This window comes from Malania oleifera, chromosome 13 (genome assembly GCF_029873635.1).
Source record: "Malania oleifera isolate guangnan ecotype guangnan chromosome 13, ASM2987363v1, whole genome shotgun sequence".
Taxonomy (NCBI): domain Eukaryota; kingdom Viridiplantae; phylum Streptophyta; class Magnoliopsida; order Santalales; family Ximeniaceae; genus Malania; species Malania oleifera.
This window is the reverse complement of record NC_080429.1, coordinates 70,768,469-70,795,242: the sequence shown is the minus strand read 5'-3', so window position 1 is coordinate 70,795,242 and position 26,774 is coordinate 70,768,469. Positions and strand designations below refer to the sequence as shown.

The following is a 26,774-nucleotide window of genomic DNA, read 5'->3' as shown; positions in this document are numbered from 1 at the left end:
ATGTTTTAACTAAAATAATTACATTTAATATAAAAATCTGATGAAATTCAAAAATAAAATGAATGAATTACACATTTAAGTTTTAACTAGTTTCACAATTCTATTATGTATTGCAACACAACTCTTACATTAAAATTTCTTAAAATTAACACTCTTACCATACAAGTGCTGGTGCATTTTGTTCTAAAAATTTATGAAAAATTAGATTCGTTGGATAAAATTATATGCAAAGTGCAGTTAAGCAAATATTATTAAAAATTTTAAATTACAAATAATCTTGACTAATTTCTATGAAGCCAAAGATGGTGAACTTTTTAAAAAAAAAAATAAGAAAAAAAAATGTATCTGTATAATAATAATAGTAATAATAAAATGATGATATAATTTACATTTTTTTGCTGTGCATAGCACAGGGCTTTCTAGTGTGTGTAGAAAAAAGCACAACAGTGAGCTTTGGTTATCCCAAAACCAAGGGAGAAAAAATACATGAGAATAATTTTATAAAAAAAAAAACTTATCTCACACGGATATCAGAAGTTTCATTCCCTTTAATCTATCTTGTTCGGACCAGCTCAAGTGGTAAGGTTTCCATTGCCAACTGAAATTCAAAAGAAACAATTTATATAAATGAAATGGCTACACCCTCTACATCAAATACTTCGATTGATGCTTACCCAGAGTCTAGGAGTTAGAGGATCAGATTTTGGATGCAGCTTGGAAAGCTTCGACTCGAAGCTAATTGCTATGCGAACTTTAAACTCAATTGAAAATGGACTGCAGACGAAATTTGAAAGAGCAGTTACTACTTCGACAATCATAGTCATCATCAAATGGCACTGGAAGTGGGTTGAAAGGCAAAAACAGCTTATGAGCTGAATATGTAACATCCTTGACATGAGCACCGCATAAAAATCTAACAGCAGTTCTATATTTGTACCAGCTAAATCAATCTTCATGACATAACCACAGAAGAGAGAGGCTAACGTCATACAAGCAACCAATAAAATAGGTCATAACTTGCACAAAATGAGATCTGGACTAATGTTAAGTGAAAATGAGTGGAAAAGAGACAGACTAGCATATAAACCTTCTCTTTTTCTTTTTTTCAGTGCATCAGTACAATGCTCTTAGGGAGAAACCAACAGGAAAATATTTAAGCGAGCTTAAAAACTTCTAGGTTGCACAAAATTTTTTACAAGTTACATATTTTTTTTGAGTTTCCACCATCACAGCTTCCCCCTAACAACATCAACAATCTTTTTCAACAGTTTTCCTCTGATATTCTTTTCAATATTTCAGAGTTGAACACTTTCAGAATGTGAAAAAGGAAAGAAGCTGTGGGAAGATAAGACTTCTCCAAGCACTAGAAAACCGAGAATCAAAGAGAGTAGTTTTCTGAGCTCTATGAAAGTTGGGAACCATAGAATGCAGGAATCCTCTACTTACCTTACCAAATCGTCCAATCCTGGGACATTTAAGGCCATTGAACCAGTGCCATGACCCAGGCCTCATTCTATCCAGTACTAAATGCACGCAAGAGTCATGAAAGTGACCTCTTATGGTAATGATGATGAATGTTAGGGCCATTCCTCACAAGACCTTGCCCAAGACAAGCATTGGGCAATGGACTTTTTTATAGCCTTTACTGGGACATAGAGCACACAAGTACTTCAGTGCTCCATCATCATAAGCATTGTTAATATTGTCATCTTGAATATGGTTATGCAGTTTGGCAGGTAGGAGATTATGGTTCAAGACTTTGATTAAGTTCTTAATACGTCCATGAACAATGTCCCCTCTCTCAGTAATTTCTTATTATGTCACTCTTGCTCTCTTTTTCTAGACTCTTCTCCCTCTAAAGTCCACATACAAGGTCTATGAAGATGAAGAAGAGGAATGGTTAAAAATGTAAGTTTGCTTCAGTTGCTTACATGAGTATCACATGTGCTCACAAACATTGAGTACTTGGCTTTGGTCTTCAGCAAAGGGTGTTTTTACCGGAGTTCCTTCAACTCAGCATATGCTGATATGCAGTACAACTTGTTTATCGTCCCTTTCTTTTGGTGGTTTTTTTTTTTTTTTTTTTGTTTGATAAGCAAAGAATTGTATTAAAAGAGAGTAGAATGGTACATCATAAAATTAGAAAGAGAAAGGAAATGAAGACAGGGAGAATAAGAAATCCTCCCTATGCATCACAAGAAAATAGACACAAAGAACGTAACCTAAACCAAGAACCGAACTCAATATAGTAGGGTCAACCAATCTCGCTTCGAGTCTTCAAAGAAACATGACCAAAAATCCATTTACAGGCACCAACAGCAAAGCAAGATATACCACTTTATTCCAAAGCAAATTGTTAGCAGTCGCCACACCTTTGAAAATTCTTCATTTCCAACCAAAAACACCAAATAAGAGCCATAACAGTGCGACTTCAAAGAGCTTTCCTATCCTTTCCTTTGCCAAAACCCCTACCCTTTACATCAAAAGAAAATAGTCACAAAGAAATGCAACCTAAACCAAGAACCAAACTCAATGTACCAGGGCCAACCAATCGGGCTGCAAGTCTTACAAAGAAACATGACCAAAAAACCCATTTGCTGACACCAACAGTGATGCAAGATATACCATTCTAATCCAAAGTAAATTGTTAGCAGTAGCCGCACCTTTGAAAATTCTAGCGTTCCTTTCCAACCATACATCAAATAATAGCCATAATAGCATAACACCACAGAGCTTTCCTATCCTTTCCTTTGCCAAAACCCCTAAAAGTAATGGTATAAAAGGCCTTCAAAGTAAATTGGACAGACCCAATTTTCAGTAAAAATACCAAATAACTTATTCCAAATAGCCAACATTTTTGACAATGAAGAAATAGACATGCAAAACTCTCTTCACTCCTGATACAAAGGACACCAATGTCAGGGAACAGGACCTTATTAGGTCTTCTCTTCTAAAGCAAATCATTGGTATCAATTCTTTCAAGTATCGCAGTCCAAATAAAAGATTAATTTTTAGGGAGCTTTAGCTTTCCAATCAAAGGATACGCATTCGAATCACAAGTCAAGTGGCTGAAAAAAGATTTAAAAGAGAATTCCCCAAAAGGACCTAAAGTCCAAAACCTTTTACCACTCCCCAATTGAACATCAAAAGAATCGACCAACCTGGTCAAAAGAACCATCTCATTAATCTCTCTCTCACTAAGAACCCTTTTGGTGGATTTCTCCTTTATTAGTAAACTTCTTTCTTTCTTCAATAACATTTTTCATTTTGCATAAAAAAATGAAATTTTGAGCAGAAATTTGTGTTTGATTATGAAAAACTTGTGAACCAAGTTGCTATTTCTCTCACTTCGTCGCTCTTGGGCAATGCTCAAGCAGCACCTCGACTTCTCTTTTCCCTCCTCCCAACCATAATCATTGGATTCACTATTGTACCAAACAAAAGGCCTTGTTAAGATTTGATTAAAATGAATGACCTAACTTGAAAGTAGGTCTCTCTCTCTATTTATAATACAAATTAAATACATTCTAAAGAAAATAATACCCTTATTAACTCTCACAAATTAAGATACTAACACACTCAACAATAATAATACTAAGACATATATAACCTCCAACACTCCCCCTCAAGCTGGAGCGCAAATGTCACAAGATCCTAGCTTGTTACAAATGAATTTAACAAGAGCACCCCCCCAACAATTTGGTAGATAAATCAGCACGCTGCATGTCCGACTTCACATAAGTGATTGTAATGAGCTTCTGTACAAGTTTCTCCCAAACAAAGTGGCAATCAACTTCAATGTGCTTTGTCCGCTAATGAAAGACTGGGTTGGAATATGAAGAGCAGCTTGATCATTACGCATCAACTTTATAGGCTAAAAATGCGAAAAAACCCAATTCTTCCAACACGTTCTTCAACCAGACAAGTTCATAGGTAGAGTGAGTCATAGCTCTATATTCTGATTCAGTGCATGATCTTGCCACCACAATTTGTTTCTTACTTTTCCAAGAAACCAAATTACCACCAACCAAGATACAATACTCAGTGGTGGATCCCCGATCGGAGGGAGACCCAACCCAATATGCAACTGTATATCCATGGATATAAGTGTGACCCTAATCACGATATAAAAGACCTCTCCCAGGTGCACCTTTGAGATATCTCAAGATGCGAATTGTTGTGGCCTAATGACTTGTCTTCGGAGAATCTAGAATTTACTCACAAAACTTGTAGCAAAAGATATATCCAACAGAGTAACTATTGAGATAATTCAAATTTCCAACAAGTCTAGTATTGTCCGGGATTAGGTAGCAAATCACTCATATCACACATTAACTTCTTGTTAGGACCCACGGGTGTATCAACCTGTTTAGATCCCAACATGCCAATTTCATCCAACAGATCAAGACCATACTTCCTCTGTGACACAACAGTTCTGATACGAGATCTAGATACTTCTATACCCCAAAAGTATTTCAACGGTCCCAAATCTTTGGTCTGAAACTTAGTCTGTAGAAAAAGTTGAGACTTTAAATACCTTTATCATCATCACTTGTAATAGCAATATCATCCACATAAACAACAAGAAGGATTCTACCCGATGAAGTACGACGATAAAACTCGGAATGATCCACAGCACATTGTCAAACACAACTCAAGTACTAAAGAAAAAAAAAAAAAAGGTCCAAACCATGCTTTGAGAGACTATTTTAAACCATATAAAGTATTCTTGAGCCGACACACTAAGCCTAACTCCCCCTAAACAACAAACCCAGGTGATTGCTCCATATAAACCTCCTCCTCAAGGTCACCATGCAAGAAGGCATTTTTCACATCTAGCTGATGCAAAAGCCAGTGACAAGTAGTAGCCAAGGAGATGAACAAACGTGCTAATGTAAGTTTGGAAACTGGAGAAAAAGTATCAGAATAATCTGGACCATACGCCTGAGTGTATCCCTTAGCAACAAGATGGGCCTTTAGACGAGCCACAGAACCATCAGGGTTTACTTTCATAGTGTAAACCCAACGACAACCAACCACAAACTTGTCAGGAGGAAGAGGTACCAAGTCCTAAGTACCATTGTCATGTAAAGCATTCATCTCTTCAACAATAGCATCCCTCCACCCTAAATGGGCTAAGGCTTCCGAAACAGATTTAGAAGGGTAGTAGATGATAGAGCAATAACAAAACAATAATAGGAGGTTGATAAGGAGTCGTAAGAAACTTTGTTGGAAATGTGGTGTTGAGTACATGCGTGTGTACCTTTCCAAACAGCAATAGGAGGGATCAACATCATGGGAAGTATGATCATCAAACGAGGAAACCAAAGGTGTGGCAGTAGAAGCTAGAGGGGACTCTCTTCCTTGGAGCCTCCGTCGTTAATACACTTGCAAATTACGATGATCAAGGCGATGAGAAGGACCCGAACTACATGGAGACTCAGATGGTTGGTTGGGCAAGGACAGCAACATACAATCTAGAAGATTAGGCAAAGGAGGAGACTCATTAAGCTTAGAAGAGCTCAATGACTGGGTGTAGTAAGGTGTAGACTCAAAGAAGGTAACATCGGCAGAAACAAAGAAGCGATATAGCATAGGACTATAACAATGATATCCCTTTTGAGTATATGAGTAGCCTAGAAAGACACATTTTATAGCACAAGGATCCAATTTATCCACCCCAGGAGTTACTTGATGAACAAAGGACACACACCCAAATATACGAGGAAGAGAAAATAAAGATGAATTAGGAAAGAGAATAGAGTAGGGATTCTTACAACTAAGAACAGAGGATGGCATTCTGTTGATCAGATAACAAGCAGTAAGTACAGCATCACTCCAAAACATGTTAGATGCATGCATTTGATAAAATAAAGTGCGAGTGATTTCAAGATGTCCATTTTTCTGCTTTGCCCCCATTTTGTTGAAGAGTGCGGGCACAAAATGATTGATGAACAATACCAAACTAAGTCATACAAGTAGTGAATTGTGCATTGAAAAACTCTTTATTATTATCACTTTGAAGTATTCGAACTGGCAAACTAAATTAAGTCATTATTTCATAACAAAAGGTACAAAATACATGAAATAACTCAGAATGATCTTTTATTAATTATAACCAAGTCACTCTTGAATAATCATCCACAAACGTTATGAAGTACCGGAAGGCCAATTTGTACACGACCCTACTAGGACCTCAAACATCTGAATGAACTAATATAAAAAGGGCTTGCAGCTGGTTTATTGACCTGGGAAGCGAAAGAAACACGATGGCGCTTTCCCAACTGTCACAATTGAGACTAGACACAGAACTCAAACTAGGTGAAACTCACTGACAACCACAGACGAGATGAACAACTCACTGACGGATATAGCACTGCCACAGCCTCACAACTGAACATGCCAACACTGCCATGGCTCCAAAAAAACTCACAAGGAAGCCTTCACAAACCCTGAACAAAAATTAATGGAATACCGCAAGTGCATAGTCGAAAAAGTTCAAATTTTTTAATAAAAAACTGGCCTAACAACTTGATAATTAATCTACAGAAGGAATCAGAGCATGGCAAAAGAAAAAAAAAAAAAAAAAAAGGAAAAAAGTGGTCAGAACTTCACTCACATGCCGGTGCGAGAGGTCAGCCCTGCTGGCATTTGGCCGGCGCATTGGGGCACATGGAGTGCCCTCCAGCGATGGGATTTTGTGGGGTGGGTCGTCGAGGGGGTCTGATTATGGGTGTATGGTTGGTTTTGTGATTTAGAATGGGATGGAGGTGGATCTAGGAAGAACAGCTGCAGGAATGGTGTTTTCCGGCGGCTGCTGAAGGAAATAGGGTTTAGATAGGATCATGCTCTGATACCATGTTAAGATTTGATTAAAATGAATGACCTAACTTGAAGATAGGTCTCTCCCTCTATATATAATACAAATTAAATACATTCTAATGACAATAATACCCTTACAAACTCTCGCTAATTAACATACGAACACACTCAATAATAATAATACTAAAAGACATATATATCCTCTAACAGGCCTAAAACCCCAGAATATTTCCTTGACTTTTACCACTATAAAAACGAAGCCCTAGTAACCTAAAACACTAGTATTGCTGCCAGAAGATTCCTGCAACCTGTCTCTTTGCAGCAATATTTGGCTTTACTTACAACTGAAACCAAGCTTTACTTCCCCCTTGACTCAATCTCATCATTCTTCGACAATCATACGCCATTAAAATTTTAAAACAAGATCTTTTCTGCATCACTCGAAATCAATGCAACCCTTATTGTCAGACAGGCGGCCTTTTTTACTTCTTTCTACAGATCCACCTTACTTCAACCCATTTGGAATACCTATAATACACATATTTACAAAAACCCAAACAACCTAAATTCAAATACTCAACAGCCACTGAAGTCTTTTTTCCAAAGTCAATGCCTTAATCCATGATTGAAGACTCCTTCAAGTCTTCAAATATGAAAACAATTCTGGTTTCTGCTTTCCATCCAAAACCAGCGCCTGACAAGCTTTGACACATCTGAAAGATGGTGTCTTCCCCAAAGTCTCTGAAGATGCCTACTGTACTTTAACAAGTAAAGACACCTCCAATATGTGTCTGCCCCTTGATTGCTGAAAGAGAAACATTCAAGTTAAACTTTATTTTGCATCCAGAGGAAACTTCAAAGAAATAGCAAGCTCGTTCGAATGATATATAGATGAGCACATGAAGACCCAATCACACAGGATCAGTCTAAACCAAAAAGTGCCACAATAATACCACTCGCTAAAGATTTCAGCAGCCTTTTTTCCAATCAAATAACCAAAACCACCATAAATAACACAAGAACACAAGACTTTGTTTCTCACCCCTTTGTTTAAAGACCATTAACCAATGGACAATGATACACAGGCAGAATCTCCAAAGTTACCAAACAAAATAGCAATGTAACTCATAAGAATAACATGCATCTAAGAAAATGAGACCAAAAAAGGTATATTAGAAATTTGTGAATATTGAATTTTACATGACAAACTTCCCAAACATTGAGTAAGGCTAAGCACTCAAAATTCTAAATTAATAAACAAAACCTTTGGTCCCTCCATTATCACCTGCCATTCATGCATGCAATAACAATTACTCAAAGAAGCTACAGCAGCTAGTTATCATGCTAACAAAACCAGCTTAAACTTAATTCAACTATATGTTAGTCTCTCACTAAACAAGGTACACAGAGACAAATTAAACAGGAAATCAGGCAAACTTTCATGTTTGATGAGCAACTTACCCAGCAAAGACCGTTGGACAAGTCAAAAGGCGGGGAAGTATGACATAGATAGGCAAAGTCATGTTACAACAAACATCTCCATCTGCAATCTATTGATTGAAGGAGAAAATAAAATATCAAATATTCCTTAGACATGCAAATAGGTTCAAAAAAGACGAACTGTTGCATGCCTGTGTAGTCTGAATCAACGAGGTTTCAGTTACAATCTTCTCCCCTACAAGAATAGACTCCACACGAAGCAAGTGAATATCAATAGATCGAATGGGAACAGCAGATGCTTCTACCATTAGCTCACCACTGACAGGATCTGACAGAGAGCAATGAGTAGACATTTTTCCTGTCACCCGAAAACCACCTATTAAAAAACATCTCTCATCAATGGCAGGAAATTTCTGTTGCTGGGTTCCCAAAAGAATAGTGACAAAAAAAGGCCACCAAAAGCATTGCAGCTACAATCAAGAACCCAAAATGCCAATGAACAGTCAAAAAGATACCTTTTTTTTTAAATTTGATTCACAAGAAAATTAGGAAGAAGAGAAAAGGAATGAGAGTAAGAAGCAAACCTGATACTAACTCAGGAAGTAACGGATGCCTTTGTGTGTCCTGAGTGATATAAAATAAAACCATCTCAGAAGAGACTGGTGACTCGATAAGATCAGCTGAAAAACAGAGCAGCAATCAAAAGAAAGAAGCTTATTTAATTCATTCATAAAAGAAACTCACAATATAAATGAAAATAGAATTATAGCATTACACAATAAAATTATGGTAAGAAACCATACCTTTGTCGCTTGCAATTATAAACTCCATTGTAGCAGATAACGATTTATGCAGGTATCCTCTCATTATATCAACAGTGACAAGATACTATTATATAATTTATTAGACATCAAGCATCAAATAAATGTAAACATCAAAACAAAAACAACCAGAGTGAAAAACGAATACAGAAAATGCAAAATATAATATAGCATAAACATCAATATCTCAAGATTAGCACTTTCTTATTCAGAAACTATTTACCTGGATACTTATATTTGCACCGTGAAAGGTCTCGTAAAATCTTTCCAAATTGTCTTCTCCAGTCTGCCTCAGAGCAATGGAAAATGGTATCTATCACAATAAGCAAAACAATACATGAATACCCCATCAGTCAAACAATCAATAAATTTGCAGCAAAAAAACAAAATTTCAGTTGACTATATTACTAGCTAAATGAAAGTTCCATTGAAGAATAGCAAATATTGCATCCACCATAATATTCTACGTCATACAAGGAGAAATTCAGAACTTTACAAAACATGTGGGTTTATATATATGTGTATAATAAAAGGAGAAAATGAACGAAGGAAAATGATTCAAATCTACTTTAATCACCTTATGGAAAATAGAAATAATTTCCAATAGAACTGCCACAATCACCTTCCAACAAGCAAATCTTTTAACAGCAAGTTACCAAGACCCAAAACGCCCTCAACCTTAGACCTACACACAGCCTCCCAACCAAGTAATCCATCTCCTATCCCCCTCTAGGCCAAAGAAAGTCCCTCATCACTCTCTCTCACTCACCTGTCACCACAACCCGAAAGCAGAACAAAGCTAAAAAAGAAAAAAGGCATATAAAAGAAAGAAGCCTGGATTAAAACGAAAAGGCACATGATTATACTATTGTCCCCACACCAGTAGAAAACCTTGTATGTGCCTTGTACAATGACACATATCCTTTCATGCAATGTGGGGCCTACCACTTCAAGCATGATCATATGATGAGGAAGGTCATTTCCATGTAAGGATGGATTAGGTGTAAGGTGTCTTTTATGGGAGAAAACTGAAAGGCCCAATGGACCAAAGCTGACAGGAGTTGGGTGGCTAAGACAATTATATTTGATATTAGAGCCACCCATGGGTACTACACAATCCCACATTAGATGTCAACCATGTGAGACATCTTTTAGGGGACAAAACTTTGAGAGCAAATAATACTTCACTCGAGTTGGGCCAAAACAGTTTCACGAGGCAAACACACCACCTTACTAGGCACACCCAATAAAAAGTTTCCTACTCTAGCAGATACAAAGTATAGCAAAAGCGCGGAAAAAAATAAAAATAAAAAATAAATAACTAAATAATTAATTAAAAAAATAAAATAAAATAAAATAGATAAAAATAAAATAAAAAAATAAAAAAAGTTAATATTGCAACAAAAAAGGACCATTATTTTTTATTTCATTTTATAACATTGGATGGAAACTAAAAGAAATATTAATTTGAACATCAGATATAGTACCTCTGTTGTACCTGAACCAATCTTTCCCGACGGTCTAACCTCAACACTTTTATTCCTATTTCCAAGTGAAACAACAAATGAGATAAGAAGCAAATAACATGGGAAAATGCGTAAAAATTAAGTTCATTGGCACAAATCCCTTGTATCACTATATACAGCGTGCGTGAGTAGTAGTGGTTAGAATAGCCCCACTAAAGCAAATTAAGGAACTGAGTGTAAGGGTTTTTCAACGAAGCACTCATATGAAGGAAATTGGATATTGTCAATTAAATTGAATTAAAAAGATCCTAAGGTTGTATGCACAGTCCTTTCTAAAATTGGATATTGCCAATAAACGAGATTGAATTACAAATAGTTGTTTGATCCTAAATACATTCATTTCTTTAAAAGGTATTGCAGTATTTAACTATAGGATGGTTGCAAGTTACACTTGCACAAACACAGGAAAGAAGCATGAGAATAGGCGAATAGAGGATGGTAGGAATAAAGTTACCCTTATTCAGAAATGGGTCTTCAATAACTGCAAATTTTTCACCAGACTCTTGCGCTCCTGGTGTAATCTGATGATCAACAATTGTGAGTTTGTACTGAAATAGATTCGGTTTAGCCATGTGACCAAGCTAGAGAAGGGATTGTTTTGGTGATACAACAGACAAAAAGGCTGCAATTCAGAACCACTGAATAGAATGGACAGTTGATTTTGAGCAAGCAGGTGGGAATGGGGTGATGATGGATTTTTCCCAGTTGTGTAACAGATTCAATCGCTGAATGCCACTGATGGCATAAATACAACCCCATGCTGGGAGAACCATACAACTGCTTTTTACATAGGAAAAGAATAGAGTCCATTGAAGAGGAAAGAATGAACAAAAATGAAAATAAGACATCCTCCCATGAGGAAAAAAAAACAAAAAAGGAAAAAACTACAATTAAAATAAGGCAGCATTCCAATCTCATAGAATATACAAAAAAGAAACCCCTTTAAAACTGCCTGCTGTAAAGGACCATAGAGAATTCAAATACTGAATCATTTCCCAGATCAAAGGACAAGGGCTCTTCCTCCCAGAAAAAAAAAAAATCAGGCACTCCCTTCCAACCAGATCCCCATAAAATTGCAAAGACCCTACAAGTCCACTGAAACGTCTCAAGGCTATCCAAAGCCTATAAATGAAATATTCAACAAATCCTCCAAACATACCCAACTCTCCCCAAATAAAGTAAACAAATTATTTAAATCCCCCAAGAGAAATAGGTTGCAAAAAAGGATGAGATGCAGATTCTGAGTTATCAAAACGCAACATACAAAAATCAGGAGATAACTTCAAAGGTCTTCTACTCTGCCACAGATTGTTGATGTTAACTCTATTAAGAACAATCAACCAAACAAAAGCCTTTATCTTAGAGGGGGCTTTAGCTTTCCAGATAGTACGATGAAAAGGAAAGAACTAGTAAGTTTTAATCTAACGCTGAAAGAGAAATTTAAAAGAATACATTCCTGAAAAATCTAAAATCCCAATGCATCCATCTCTCCCATCAGACAGATGACTTCCCTCCAATAATAAAAACAAATAAGAGAGTCCTCCACCTCCTTATAATTTAGAGGCCAAAGAAAATGGATCTCAAAAAGTAGTACACCCATTTGAAGTAAGAAAGGAAGCAATGACATCATCATGCTCTAAGGATAGACGATATGATTAGGAAAAAAATGAAAAGTGCAACATTCCCCATCCAAGAATCTTCCCAAAAACAAATATGAAATCCATTGCCCACAACATATTTGATATAAGGAGGAACGAAGAATAAATCTGGGCAATATACTTCCAAGGACTCTCAGCACAGCATATATTACTTTTTATAACACAAGTTAGCATCCCACCCACTAGCTTCCAAGCCAAATTTACTTTTTATAATGTTATGCCACAGGGAGTTATCCTCAAAGGCTCCACAGTCATTTGCCCAATAAAGCAGCATTTTCAGACACCAAATTACCAAGACTCAAACCCCCATCATTCTTGGAACACACAATCTCCCATCTAACCATATGACCCTCCTCACCCCTACACCCGACCAAAGAAAAGCTCTCATTACTTTCTCAATTTCACTAGCAATCCCCTCCGGAATTCTAAAAATAGACATAATACAAAGGGACGCTGGAAAGACATGCTTGAACAAGACTGATACAACCACCTAGAGATAACAAAGCACCCTTCCACCCATCTAAATGCTTGGACAACCTATCTAACATTGGTTACCAAAACCCAACAAACCTAGGTGGCACTCCTAAATAAGTTAGGGGGCACTCTAAAAGGGCACTCTAAAATACCACACCCAACTAAAGAGAAAGGAGGCTAACTCCAAATATCTAGTAGGACTACTAATGGTAGCAATCCCACTCTAACCCAAATTAATTTTTAAACAAAAGACCTTCTCAAACAAGGAGAATTGTATGAACATTTGAAAGAGATTCCATATGGGCACCTAAAAAAAATAAACTAATATCATATACAAACTAAAGATGACATACAAACACCCCCTCACTACCCACCTCGATCCCTCTCACAAAATCTCTATTGACTGCCCTATCTGTCAATCTACCCAAAATATCAACAAGAACAAACAAAATGGGAGATAGTGGATTTTGTTGCCTAACACTTCTAAAGGCCCTAAACCACACCTTAGGTTCACATTTATAATGACTAAGGTGGTGTTTGATAATTGGGAAACAACTCTAGGAATCGGAATCGAAATCGGAATGGTTGATTCTCATTCCTATCATTTGTTTTACGGTAATCTCATTCCGATTCACAATCCACGCTGAAAAAGGATTCCCTTTTTTACCTATATTTTTATTCTTGACTTTTATTCTGGAATCAAATTCTAATTCCTCAAAACATAGTATTTATTATAATATGATAATTTATATTAATATAATATAGTATATATTACATAAATTTTAAAAATAATATTAATATTATGATATCATTATTAATATTTAAAATCTTATAATATATTTTAATATAAATATTAAATCATCATTATTAATAGTTTTTATTATATATAATAATGTTATAACATATAAAATTAATAGAACAATATTAAATGTTAAATATTATGATATACTTGTAATACGATTATTGATTTATTATATTATTATTTTTTAATCTCGAAAATAAATAAAATTAAATTAAATATTTATTGTCATCAATTAGAAATATATAATAGTAAATTTAATAATGATATGGTATAGAAAAATATTTAATACTTGCACATATTTATTATAATATAATATTATATATAATATAATAAGATATATACTTCATAAATGTAAAAAATAATATTTATATAATAATATATATAATATAATATAATATAATATAGTACGTCTTCTGCTTCCAAGGATTGTGGTTATCATTATATATAACCTTAAAATAAAATAAATTATTAATTATTAATATCATTAATAAAACTGTATAATAATAAATGTTAATAATGATATAATATATAAAAAAGAATAAAATACCAAAATGTAATAAAATAGAATGCTATGGTGGTTGTTTTATTATATTATTATTTTATATTAAAAAGTAAACTATGTTACAGACATGAGATTTTTATTTACATTTAACAAATTACATATTAAAAAATAATACTTATAAAATATAAGATAAAATATAATGATAACAAAATATAATATGCAAATTATTATCAAGTATATAATTATCAAAATAAATTTATTGTAAAAAAATATTTATTATATAGCTTAATTAAATAATTGTATGTAATAATTACATATTTATAATGTATAAATGTTATTATTCCATATTAAATTAATTAAATAATTTTTTTATACCATAATGACATAATTGATAAATAAAACTCATTTTCAATTCCTAAGTTTATGCATACCAAACTCTATAATATAATTTCAATTCCGATTCCTTGCCCAACCAAACATGAAAGAGGAATTTGACATTCCGGTTCCAATTCCAAATCTGATTCCAATTCCAATTGTGAACCAAAAGCTACCTAAATACTAAATAGAATGCATTAGACAGACATCCCCTCGTCCACCTATACCACCTCTACCTAAAACCATTTCTAGCAAAGATTTTGTCCAAAAAATTCCAATTAACCCGATCATGAGCCTTTTCAAAAATCCAATTTAAGAGTAAACCCCTTCGCTTTCCTCACTACTCATCCCAAAAACCACGCTGGCCCCTCAAAATTCATAGCCCCTACCCACTATCCTATCTATCAATCTACTCAAAAAGGGAGATAGTGGATCCCCTTTCCTTATACTCTTCAAGACCCTAAACCACTCCTTAGGCTCACCATTTCCATTTATAATGACTAAATAGAATCCATTAGGCAGACATCCCCTCATCCACCTATGCCACCTCTACCCAAAACCCTTTCCAGCTAAGAGTTTGTCTAAGATATTCCAACTAACCCAATCATAAGCCTTTTCAAAATCCAATTTAAGAATGTCTTTCCTCCTACGAAAATCCTCAACTACTCCATTTGCCACCAAAGATAGCAACCACAATATGTCTGCCTTAACAAAATCAGATTGTGCCTGAGACATAGTGTCCCATCTCTTGACTCAACGAATCAGAAAGCACAGTTGCAATAATTTTGTACACTAGTAACTGAACTGATAGGACAAAAATCAGCAACCTTTATAGACTTATCCTTCTTTGAAACTAAAAAGTAATGAAACTAGAATTAATACTTTTTCCTAAGATCCCGTCAAAGAAAAACGTGTTCAAAAATCTTCATAAAATCAGCCCTAACCACTTCCTAACAATCCTACCTGGAGCCTTATCCCTCTTCCATCCCAAACAGTACTGCTCTTACTTCATTCTCCTCAAAAGGCCTTTCCAACCCACTCACTTAGTCACCAGAAATAGGACTCTACTCCAATCCTTCAATCATAGGCCTACTCTCATCCTTCGGAGTAAATAAATTGGAAAAGAGTTATGTTATCTCATCTTCAATCAATCAAGGATCAGATGAAACAAATGCTTCCCTAATCTCCAATTCCCAAACCAAACTTCTTCTCATCTTACCATCATCTAGCCTATGAAAGAATTTCGTAATACAATCACCCTTTGTTAACTCATTTTAATTGAGTACTTCGTCTCCAACTCCTCACTTCCCCAAATAATACCTCCTCTAACTCATTTTTCAAAGACATCCACTTTGCCACCTCTTATACCGCTTCTACTTCATTATCTTCAAAAGGCCTTTCCAACCAACCCATCCGGCCACTAGCAATGGGACTCCACTCCAATCCTTCAATCATAGGCCTACTCTCATCCTCCTAAAAAAATAAATTGGAAAAAATTTATGCTAGCTCATTTGCAATATCTCAAGGATCAAATGTAACAAATCCTTCCCTAATCTCCCATTCTCTAACCACACTTCTTCTCATCTTACCATCAGCCATCCTATAAAAGAATCTTGCATATGATCACCCTCTCTTAACTCATTTTGATTTAATCTTTTGTCTCCAACTCCTCATTTCCCTAAATAATACCTTCACTGACTCATTTTTCAAAGACATCCACTTTGCCACCTCTAACTCCAATAATTGTGTATTTAATGATTCTACAACAAATAGGTTCACCCCATGTTCGTTGATTTTTCATGCACAAAAGCCGCCCAAACCATTGAAACCACCCCTCCTTTATCTTGACTTATATGGGAGCTATTACCTAACTTGCTACAAATATGTTCATCCCTTAATTGATCTTTTAAGGTTATATCACTACACTAAGCGCACAAGCGAGGAGGAGTGAGCCAATTACTATTAGTGGCAATAGAAGGGGTAGGGTAGACCTAAAATAACTTGGAATGAGAAAGTAAGTATCCAGGCTTTGTTTAGAAAAACCCAATTGGTAATATATCTATAATTACTACTTGTACCATAAACAATTCCTATTTAAAATACCTATTTATATTCATTATATTTATATTTCTCATTATAATAGAGTGATGTCAAATTCTTAATCAACAAATAATATAACAAATACGTCAAAATTTGGGAGAAAGCAGGAATGAGAGAAACAAAATGAAAAAGAAAAGGAAAAAGGGGTCATTGTAAAGCAAAAGGATGTGGCAATGGGGATATTTATCTTTGCAAATCAAAAATGGCAGATCTTTACCTAGAGTAGAACATAAACCTAAAGGAATTTAGCAAACCCGTTCAAGAACGAGAAAATGGCATCATTTATCATAAGATTGTGATTCAATTTTTTATGCAGCAAGTGGAGTAAAACTCATCTTAATTATTGGTACCAAAAATAAAATATTTGATTCAGTAGCATGGGCCACAATAAGAGTTCATTGTCATTATTATGATAAAAAATTAATGGATCAATGATAATTCATTGAGTTTTTCATCATTCTATCTTAGAGGATCCATTCACTCCAAACTTATTTGCTTCCATTTCTACTTTACACAAGCGAGCCCAAGCTTTTTCTAGTTGTTCCATGGCCCTTTCAGAAGGCATGTAACGAACACACCATAAAGTTGAATGAGCCAACTTGATATTTTGGCATTATCCCCACAAGAAGAGCTTTCAAGTTTCTATTCCTACCTCTATTTAGAGAAAATATTAAATCAAAGGATTAAGTAGCCTCAATTGTCTGAGGAAATTGCCCACAATTATGTAAACTGGCAGAAAAGGATTCATGTAGCCAACCCCACCTAATGGAACTTAAGGCTAGTTTTGTTGTCGTTATTTTTTTGTATTCCGAGGTTCTTTGACAACATAGCTATTGTAGAGATGCTAGATATAATTAGTGCTTACAAGCTCAAGGACCTTATGTCAAGTGAAGATGAATTGAATGATAATGGAGGGTAAGGCGAATGCAGGGATGATGGAAAAATGAAGGCAGAAGGGACTGACGTAAGAGTGAGGCAGTTATCAAATTATATGCTTGGAAGTTAAGTGTTTGGTTGGTTTTAGAAGTCCCATGCTTCCCAAGCAAGTATAGTCTAGAGGGTATGTTTGTTATGGTGGCTTGGCTTAGGCTAGGCTAGGAAAAACACCATTAGCCTATGTTTGATGCAAAAAAGGTGTTGGGTACGACTAGCAAAGGAAATCCTTAGCCCATTGCATGGTTTAAAGCTGGCCAACCCCTTCCCATAGGCTAGTGGTGGTCAAGCAATTAAAAGATTGAAATGTCATTTGTTTTTTCATTCTTCGTTATATTATTCTTTTCATTAAGGGTATTTTGGTCTTTTGAATGATTAGCCTGCCCTTTATAGATGACAATTCAAACATGGGGCAGAATAACTGTCATAAGCAATCTATTCCAGTCCAATCCTATCCCATAAACCTTAGCCACCAAAACAATCGTACCATAGAGTCTATATAAAGGATTATACTCTTTTGGTTTTTTTGAATAAACGAATGAATGAGATTATCTAGCATTGATGCTTTCTCATGGCCAAGTGGATGGATTTCTCGCAACCCAAAGTGCATTTGTTAGTACCATTCTCCTCTACTTAATCTTTATTTTATTTTCACATTTGATTTTCAAGTCTAAGTCCTTGATTCCCCCAATAAAAATTAAAAAATATATAAAATATATAAAATAAATAAAAACTCAATCTTGAATCCATAATCTCCCAAATCCACAACCTTAGAACCATGGTTCGAAATCGCGGTCGCGGGTAACGTCGCGAAACGGTCGCGGGTGTCGCGGGTCGCGGGAGACGCGGGTGTTACGTAACGGGAAGCGGGCGTAACGGTCGTGAATTTTTTTCACACATGCACAACCATGCCAAATTTAAAAAATAAGCATGAAATCCATTAATACATGATTTTTAATGAATTTTGCAGGCTTTCATTCACTCTACAAATGCTTTTTAATAGGCATTATGATTTTTATATTAATTTTAGTGCGCTGTTTAAAAAAAAAATCATATTTTTTTATAGTTTACATTAGTTTAATGAGTAAAAAGATGTAGAAATGTAAGAATCAATTAATTAAAGTCATAAAGTTACTAAAAATGAATCAATACTCAATAGACTTAATACTCAATATACACATTACAGTGATTACATATACATGAATTTAAAAAGTGATTAATATCAAATATCAATAAATAGTTGAAAATACATGAATACAATATTACAAATTTATAACATAACTCATGTCACCACCAAAAAGAATGACGTGGAGGGTCTTCATAATTTGCATCTGTATCTTGAGATTGGGATGGGAAATTATCTCCCCATCCTTGTGGAAATACATAGTTAAATGAACCCAAGTTTGCGTCATTTTGTTGTTGCTCTTGAAAATGTACTGGTGATGAAAATTCTCCTGAATAATGTCTATAAGTTGGGGCAGGGGCTGGCTCTGGGTAGTGTGTAGAAGAAGACTCACTAGATCCTGAGATTCCTGATCCACTGGGATAAAAATGTGAGTCACGAGATGCATAATGTGGATATGCTGGATGAGATCCATATGATTGTGATGATGAACCATCTAAACCAAAGTCGCCAAAACTACGAACCACACCATATGAATCTTCAGTAGAATCGCTAGGGTCACCACGAGCACTCCTTCTCCTGGGTTGTGAAGATTGGTTCCCTGGAGGAATACCCAAGTCATAATTTTCAGGTATGTCATGTAGTCCATAAGGATCAGAAGGATATATATCCCTTCCAAATGATGTCCCTGTATCATATCCATAATTATATTCTACACCGCCGCCTCCACCACCACCACTGCCACCCCCCCCAACCCCAGCTCCAGCACCACTATTACCATCATCATCACTTGGTGGGCTCAAACCAAGATTGTCATCACTTTGTGTGCGTTCAGGACTTGAACTTGAATCATCATGCGCGTTTATTGGTGGTTGATCACCTCCTTCTGTAGTACCACCAACCTCTTCATTTAACCAATTTGAATTGTCCTGACCGTCGAGTAGTGGTGTCTCTCTCTCCTCTAACCATTGACTTAAAGGATCATCTTCTTCGAAAATGTAATCCAAATTGATAGGATTGAAACCCTCTTCAATTTCTCGTTGGCTTCTTCTCATTGTACGTCTTAACTTTAACCTCATGTTGTAATGTACGAAACAAGTTTTTGTAGTCTCATGTACTTTAATCTATTTCTTGTTTTCGTATGGATGAGGCTAAAGGTGCTCCAATTACGCTCACAGTTCGAAGCTGATGTGGTCTGGCTAAGAACTCTAATTGCTATTCTTTGGAGCTCAGGAGCACACAAGCCATAATGAATCCACCATTCAGCTGCATGAATAATTAAAAAGAGTTTTATGTTAGTATAGCGTATTTCAAAAGTCAAATTTGAACACAAAGAGAGAAAATAGAGTAATTCTCTATTATTTAGCTATATAGCCATATTTACCAGGATTTGTTTGTTTTACTGCCCTTTGAGCCAACGGGGTTCCAAAAGTCTCTTGCCTATCTCGATATAGCAACAACTAAAAAAGGATGATTGTGAAATATAATTAATTAATTAGATATATTAATAATTATTCTTAAAAGTATTATTAAATACTAGAACAATTCATTATTCAATTTAATGGAACCAATACTTACTTGATTAATAGCCCGAATTTGAGTATCTATATCGGGTACCAACTTGGTTATCACTTTTTTAACTCCATCCATGACTTCTCTAGCAACTTCAGGAGAGGGTGGGGCACCATAAAGAAATTGTGGGTTCAAAAAATACCCTACAATTAAATTTAGAAACATATTAATCAATAGTTTTCTAATGCAACCATGCATAATTTAAAAGTTAAAATAATAAGAAATTGTATTTGATTTACACTTACCAGCAGCGTGCAAATCTTGGTGCAACTGAAAACTCCACCGGTTGTCAATAATTTTCCAATAGTCTTTGTAAAACCGGCAATCTTTTTGAATGGCCAACTTCGCCCTATCAATTGCCTCGTATATGAAGCCCATGGTTGGTTTTTCATCACCATCAACCAATTTAAGAACTTTCACCAAGGGTTCTTGCACTTTAATTATATCAGAGGCCTTTTGCCAAAACTCTTTGCCTAAGATAATTTTCTTCGAATCATATGCTGGGCCTGATTTTGCCATTCCAAACCTTGAGTTTTTCCAAGCATCAGATGTAAACATTTCCCTTAGTGCTTGTTTATGCCTGACAATAGTCTCCAAAGCAATGAAATTTGTGGCAAATCGAGTGATGGCAGGGCGAAGTAACTCTCTATTATTTGTGAATTTCTTCATGAAATTCACTGTCCATGTGTGGTTGTAAATAAATGAGGTTATTGTTCTTGCATCTTCTAAGACCTTCTTCACGTTACTTTTCTTACCAATATCTTCAAGAATAAGGTCTATGCAATGAGCTGCACATGCTGTCCAATAGAGATTGGGCCTCTTCTGCATTAATAATTTTCCTCCTGCCTTCATTGCAGCTTCATTATCAGTCACTACTTGGACAACATTCTCCTCTCCAATTTCTTCAACCACCTCATCCATTAATCTGAAATGAAATTATAAATTCAATAATTACTACTATTTAATTAAAAACATGCAAGTCCATAATACTATTTGCATATACAATTAAAATTAGAAAATTACCTGAAATAATATTCAGCTGTTCTGCTTGGCACATCAGAGGCATCAACTGATTTATGAAACACGGTGCCTCTATCGCAATAAACTAAAAAGTTTATAATGTGTTTTCTAGTTGGTCCTGACCAACCATCACACATAAGTGTTACACCTCTTTCCTTCCAAATTCCAGCAAAAGAAGCTATATAATTTTTCATTTCTTGATACTCTTGCTCCAAATAAATTTCAGATATCTCATAGGGTGATGGACCCTTCACCCCCTTTCCAACCTCTGCAGCAATATCAAGCATAGGCTGCATAAATGGAGAGTCAGCTACATTCGCTGGAATCCGATTATAAATTAGGAATTTTCCAACCGCTTTTCCTAATTTACTTCTTAAACCTTTCAGTAACTTTGTGTTGAGTTTTGGTTGTTTCGCACTCTTGCTTCTTTCTAAAATAGGATCCATTGCCTTTAGTCTAGCTTCAGGGGCATCAGGATTGATCCATTGTCGTCCACTACCTCCAGCTTCTCGACCACTATAAGATCGAGCTCCTGCTCTATTGAAACCACTGGTAGCACCACTGCCAGAGCCACCTCCCTCTTCATAAATATTACCCCTTCCAGTTGTTCTTGCTCGAAATCTTTGTCTCTCTTCCCATTGTTGTTGTGATCGCATGCTTTCTTGTCGAGCGAATCTCATACTTTCTTCTTCCAAGTCTTCTTCATCGCTGAAATTCTCAAAATCTCCTCTAATTTGGGCTTCTGCTTCTTCTTGCCTTTTTTGTTTATCTCTTTTCTTCTCAGCATACTGTTGTAGATGTTTCATCATTTGTTCTCTTACTTGTGTGGTCACATTTGAGCATCCAGCTACTTGACCCTTTTTATGTGCCAAGTGTTGTTTCAAGCGTGTAATGCCCCCTTTGATTATCTTCCCACATAACTTACACATAATAACATGTCTATTACCGTCTACCGCAGTACCAAAATGCCATCCAATATCTTCACTAGGTAAGTTTTCATTTCCTCTATCACGTGACATATTGATAGACTTAATTTGATGATCTCTACACAAAATATAAAGAAAATACAAAGTTACAACCTTCCTACAATGACAGGAATAATATAATTAGTAATTTAGTAAATATTAAATAATAAGTACTAAATAGTCCTAATTTTAAATACTTATTACGTAAAAATAAGTATAATATTTGATTAAAAATAATAAGTAATGTTTATTATTTTTATATATAAATAAACAAAATTATAAAATATTAGATATTTTATTACAAAAAAAATATATTCCTTTATCTTTAAAAAGATATTTTCATTATTTTTTATAGCTTGATTTTATTTTCATTTATAACTATAAGAAATTAACAGGTGAAAAAGATTTTTGCTCTACTTTCATATACATCATAGCATCACAAATAGAGATCCATACATTACAAATTGACTATTTAATTTTTTAAACATTTTCTCAGTATATGGATTAAAATATTAGATATTTTATTACAAAAAAATATATTCCTTTATCTTTAAAAAGGTATTTTCATTATTTTTTTAACTTGATTTTATTTTTATTTATAACTATAAGAAATTAACATTGTAATTTTAAAGGTGGAAAAAACTTGCTCTACTTTTATATACATCACAGCATCACTAATAGAGATCCATACAGTATAAATTTTCTATTTAATTTTTTAAGCATTTTCTCAATTTATGGATTAAAATAAAATTTTTCTACAAATTCCAGTAGTAAACTAGTAATTAGCAAAAATCTGAATTATTAATATATTAACTATTAGGTTAAAATGTTTTTTATTAAGTTATCAATTTTTACTTTATTTGATAACTGAAAAACAAAAAATAGATCATGTAACGATTTATTTTACCTAATTTTAAATTTAACGTCAAAATGATATTTTAAAACTTAAAAAATATTTATAAATAGGAAATATGTGATAAAACTAAATTTTCCTAATTACCTTTCAAAAAATATAAGACAATTAAAATATTTATAAATTAAGAAAATTTTATTTTACATAATTATTACTATTTTTTGATTTTTTACTCTATTAAATTACTCTTTTTTTAATTCAATTTAACAAACATAATTTACAACAAATTATAATTAAAAAAAAAACATAATAAAAAGTTTAAGATGTGGGAGATTTCTGATCTTTGAAAAGAAAAAAAAAACAAGAGCTGCATCTATAGGCAAGGCATAAGACTAGAAAAGAGTATTTTTTGTACTAATGTTGTATCTTGGAAGTCTGTAACCATAATACTATTAGTCTATTTCTAATGGTGTCAGCTTTCAAAAAATGTTAATGCGATACCATATAAATGAAATTGATATTGTATATGAATATAATAATTTACAACAAAAAAAATGCTGTTAGGGGAAATAATTATGCAAAATGTTGTTTTACTCACAAATATAAAATTGCATAGAAATAGAACATGAGAAATTGTCCACTCCATATTTTTGGAATGCCATGTCATAGTCATTTATTTTAAAATAATATATATTTTATATGCAATGAAACCAAAAGGAAAGAAAGAATACGTAAAGAATGAATAAAAGTATGTTAATCAAAACAGAATATGACATGCTTGCATATTAAATGAATCTGAAATTTTAAAGCTTTTTACTCTATTAAATTACTTTTTTTTTTTTAATTTAATTTAACAAACATTACTTACAATAAATTATAATTAAAAAAAAAACATAATAAAATATTTAAAATGTGGTTGTGGGTGTTGAGTGTTATTGAAATAAAGCTTATCTCATACGCGAGATGAGCAGAGGGCAGAGAGTCTGAGACTCTGAGTGAGACCGAGAGAGGGGAGGCGACTCGGAGGATGGAGGAGCCTCGAAGCCTCGAAGCTTCGTGCGACGACTGGCGGAGGGCTGGCTGGTGGCTGCGAGTGCGACGACGCCGACGACTGGTAGAGGGCTGGCTGGTGGCGGCGAGTGCGACGACTGGCGGTGGCGGATGAAGCTGCCTTCGTTCGGCCACTCTCAAGCTTCGAAGAACTTTGTTAGGTTCAGGATTCAGGAAACGAAGGCTGCGAAGATGAGTAACTCAGGCTTCAAAGGAGTGAAGGCGTGAAGCCATCTTATAGCTTCAGCGGCTCGGCCAACAAAACTGCAAGTAAGTATTTTTGTTTTTGAATGTTAGATTTAGGTAGATTGAATGGTAGATGGGTGCTTGGGACTCGGGAAAGGGGGAAAGGAACGCTGCGCAGCAGAAAGCAGATTCTGCAAGTTGTCGGTATGTAACGGTCCGTAACGGACTGTTACGGAGTGTAACGTAGGGGTAACGGCTGTTACGGACCGTTACGGAGCCGTAACGGCCGTTACGGCTGTGAATTTTTTCCGAACCGCATTATCGGCCCGGATCGGTTTCGGAGTCCTTGATTTACGTTACGTATCGGCGTTATTTAAAACCATGCTTAGAACCTCCAGCCCTACAAAATAAACCTAGTAACTCTTCTTGATACTGTTCACAGCCCTAATCTTCAGCATTGTCAGTGTTTATCTCAAAAGATGAAATGGCCTGGGGATATGAGGGAAGGAAGTAAGATTGGACGGCCATAAGAATAATAACAAAAAAGGTCAGAGAGTGTTTGGTGCTCCACAAATTATGATGAAATTGGTATGAAGAAGGGCTTCCTGAATAAGTTATTTTAAGTTCTTTCTTTTTCTTATTTTAAATTTTTATTTTATCTTCATTCATAGCATGCAAGGCTTCTAGTACTCCTTTAGCTTGTATTTCCCATGCTTTTTTAATGAATTTTCTTGTGCTATCAAAATAAGGGGAAAAGAAAAAAAAGACATATCATCAACAATAAGATGAGAATACAAGGATGCAGTAATGTTTATTTCTCTAACAAAATAGACAGGTGACAGCTTAATTTGTTTCAGAATAAGGATTTAGAAAGTCTAAAAATACACTCTACCTCCTATATTTTTCCCCATAGTCCACGCTGTTTTAACTTAATTACCTTATTGACCGCTCACTGTAGTCTACTACAAACAGAATATTAATAGACTTGTCATAATCCAAATTCATGTCTATGGAAGTAAGCATCAGCCCCTAGGAACCTAGGACAATGATATTCTTAACTTGTTGAGGAAGCTCTTATATTATGGCTCCTAAATTATGAAACGTGCACAAGTATTGGGGATGGAGTTCTTCTTCTTTTTTAATTGTTTTCACTTTTTGGGTAAAAAGTGGTTAAACACATCTAGAATAAAATCCTCCCAAATACCACATTAAGCCTGTACACTTCCTAATATTGCCTGTTCTCTTTGGAATATATTTCCATAGATATTACAATTGCCTCCACATAAATTCCTAAGAAAATTTTAACCCTACCCCAATCCCCACCCATAAATAAAATAGAATAAAGAAAGAAACACTACCCCAATCCCCACCCATAAAAAAAAAAAAAATAGAATAAAGAAAGAAACAAAAAGATAGAACCCCTGCAACCTTTTTCCAACTTGTTCCAACTTCCATGTCTCATGTTTTCCATGTTCTCTCTCCCTGCTTCCCAAGAAGTGGTAACCATGCAACTATGCTCTGAACATAGTAAATGAAGCTAATACAAGCGGTGGGCCAATGGCCAATTGGATCCCACACAAAGTACAACTTTATCACCCCCTCCTTGGAGGGGGTGGCTTCGTTTTTTCCCTAGGACAAATATAATTGACATTACTTTTACTAATAGAACCATGATAATTTCCTATAGTTTTTTTTTTCTGTTCTCCAACCATCAACCCCCATGGTTTTCAATTTCTCCATTCTATTAAATACAAGTCCAATAACTTATTAACAGAAAAAATTAGAGTATAGGTTAGCCTTTTGCAAACAAATCTCTTGCTTTCAAGAGCTAAAATTGAAGAAGTTACTCCAGGAAGCAAGTGACGAAGTACGAGTCGCCCATTAACTGAACTTGTAAAAAAATTAAAAAAACATATTGCTGAAAGGGCTGAAGTGAAATTACACGATGCTAATAGGCTTGACGGCAGCATAGAGGGACTCGATTACACCTGCCGATCCTCTGTGAACCTTGAAACCACAAAGTGATCAGTTTCTCAGGGCAAACAAAAGATACGTCAGAAACAAACAATTGCAATGAAAAATGAGACCGTCGAGTGCAAACCTGCAAGCTGACGGATCCGTTCACCGTGAGGCGAATCGCATAGTGGTAAACTGATGAAGTAAGCTTTGTAACGATTTTGCCCTCGAGGGGTTCCTTCAATTTACAAACAAATGCATGCTTCAGCGTGAAGAGTAACAGACAGAGAGAGCAGCACAGAGAGAGAGAGAGAGAGAGAGAGAGAGAGAGAGAGAGAGAGAGAGAGGGATTACAGAAGGACGGTAGATGCGATTTGCTCTGGAAAGTTTGAGCTCTACTGACATGGTGATGGCACCGCATAAAGCAGAAAATTGTAGCCGGGGAACTACAAACTGACGCCAGCGGGCTTTACAGAGTTCGGAGGCTGGGGAATGCAGCAGAAGGAAAGCCGGCGACGAAGACCTGCGGACGAGTTTTTGAAATGCACAAATCGTACCGGCCAAAATGGAGTTTTTTCCTTTTTTTTATTTTCTTT

General features: G+C 35.2%; 2 protein-coding genes across 3 annotated transcripts; both read right to left on the bottom strand.

Moving 5' to 3' along the window:
- Positions 1-333: 333 nt before the first annotated feature.
- LOC131146866 (uncharacterized) lies at positions 334-26,774 on the bottom strand. Of its 2 annotated transcripts, none has more exons than XM_058096693.1 (11): positions 26,533-26,774; positions 26,324-26,416; positions 26,165-26,229; positions 10,571-10,625; positions 9,307-9,396; positions 9,066-9,150; positions 8,847-8,942; positions 8,454-8,638; positions 8,284-8,372; positions 675-774; positions 334-598 (listed from the first exon to the last, which is right to left on the bottom strand). In XM_058096693.1, the coding sequence occupies exons 1-11, from the start codon at positions 26,581-26,583 to the stop codon at positions 554-556; spliced, it is 954 nt and encodes a 317-aa protein (XP_057952676.1). In that variant the 5' UTR covers positions 26,584-26,774; the 3' UTR covers positions 334-553. The 2 variants fall into 2 exon arrangements, with proteins under 2 accessions (XP_057952676.1, XP_057952677.1); XM_058096694.1 differs by having other exon boundaries at positions 8,454-8,620.
- LOC131146865 (uncharacterized) lies at positions 18,652-24,518 on the bottom strand. The gene is made up of 5 exons (XM_058096691.1): positions 21,172-24,518; positions 20,394-21,073; positions 20,155-20,291; positions 19,961-20,036; positions 18,652-19,842 (listed from the first exon to the last, which is right to left on the bottom strand). The coding sequence occupies exons 1-5, from the start codon at positions 22,185-22,187 to the stop codon at positions 19,652-19,654; spliced, it is 2,100 nt and encodes a 699-aa protein (XP_057952674.1). The 5' UTR covers positions 22,188-24,518; the 3' UTR covers positions 18,652-19,651.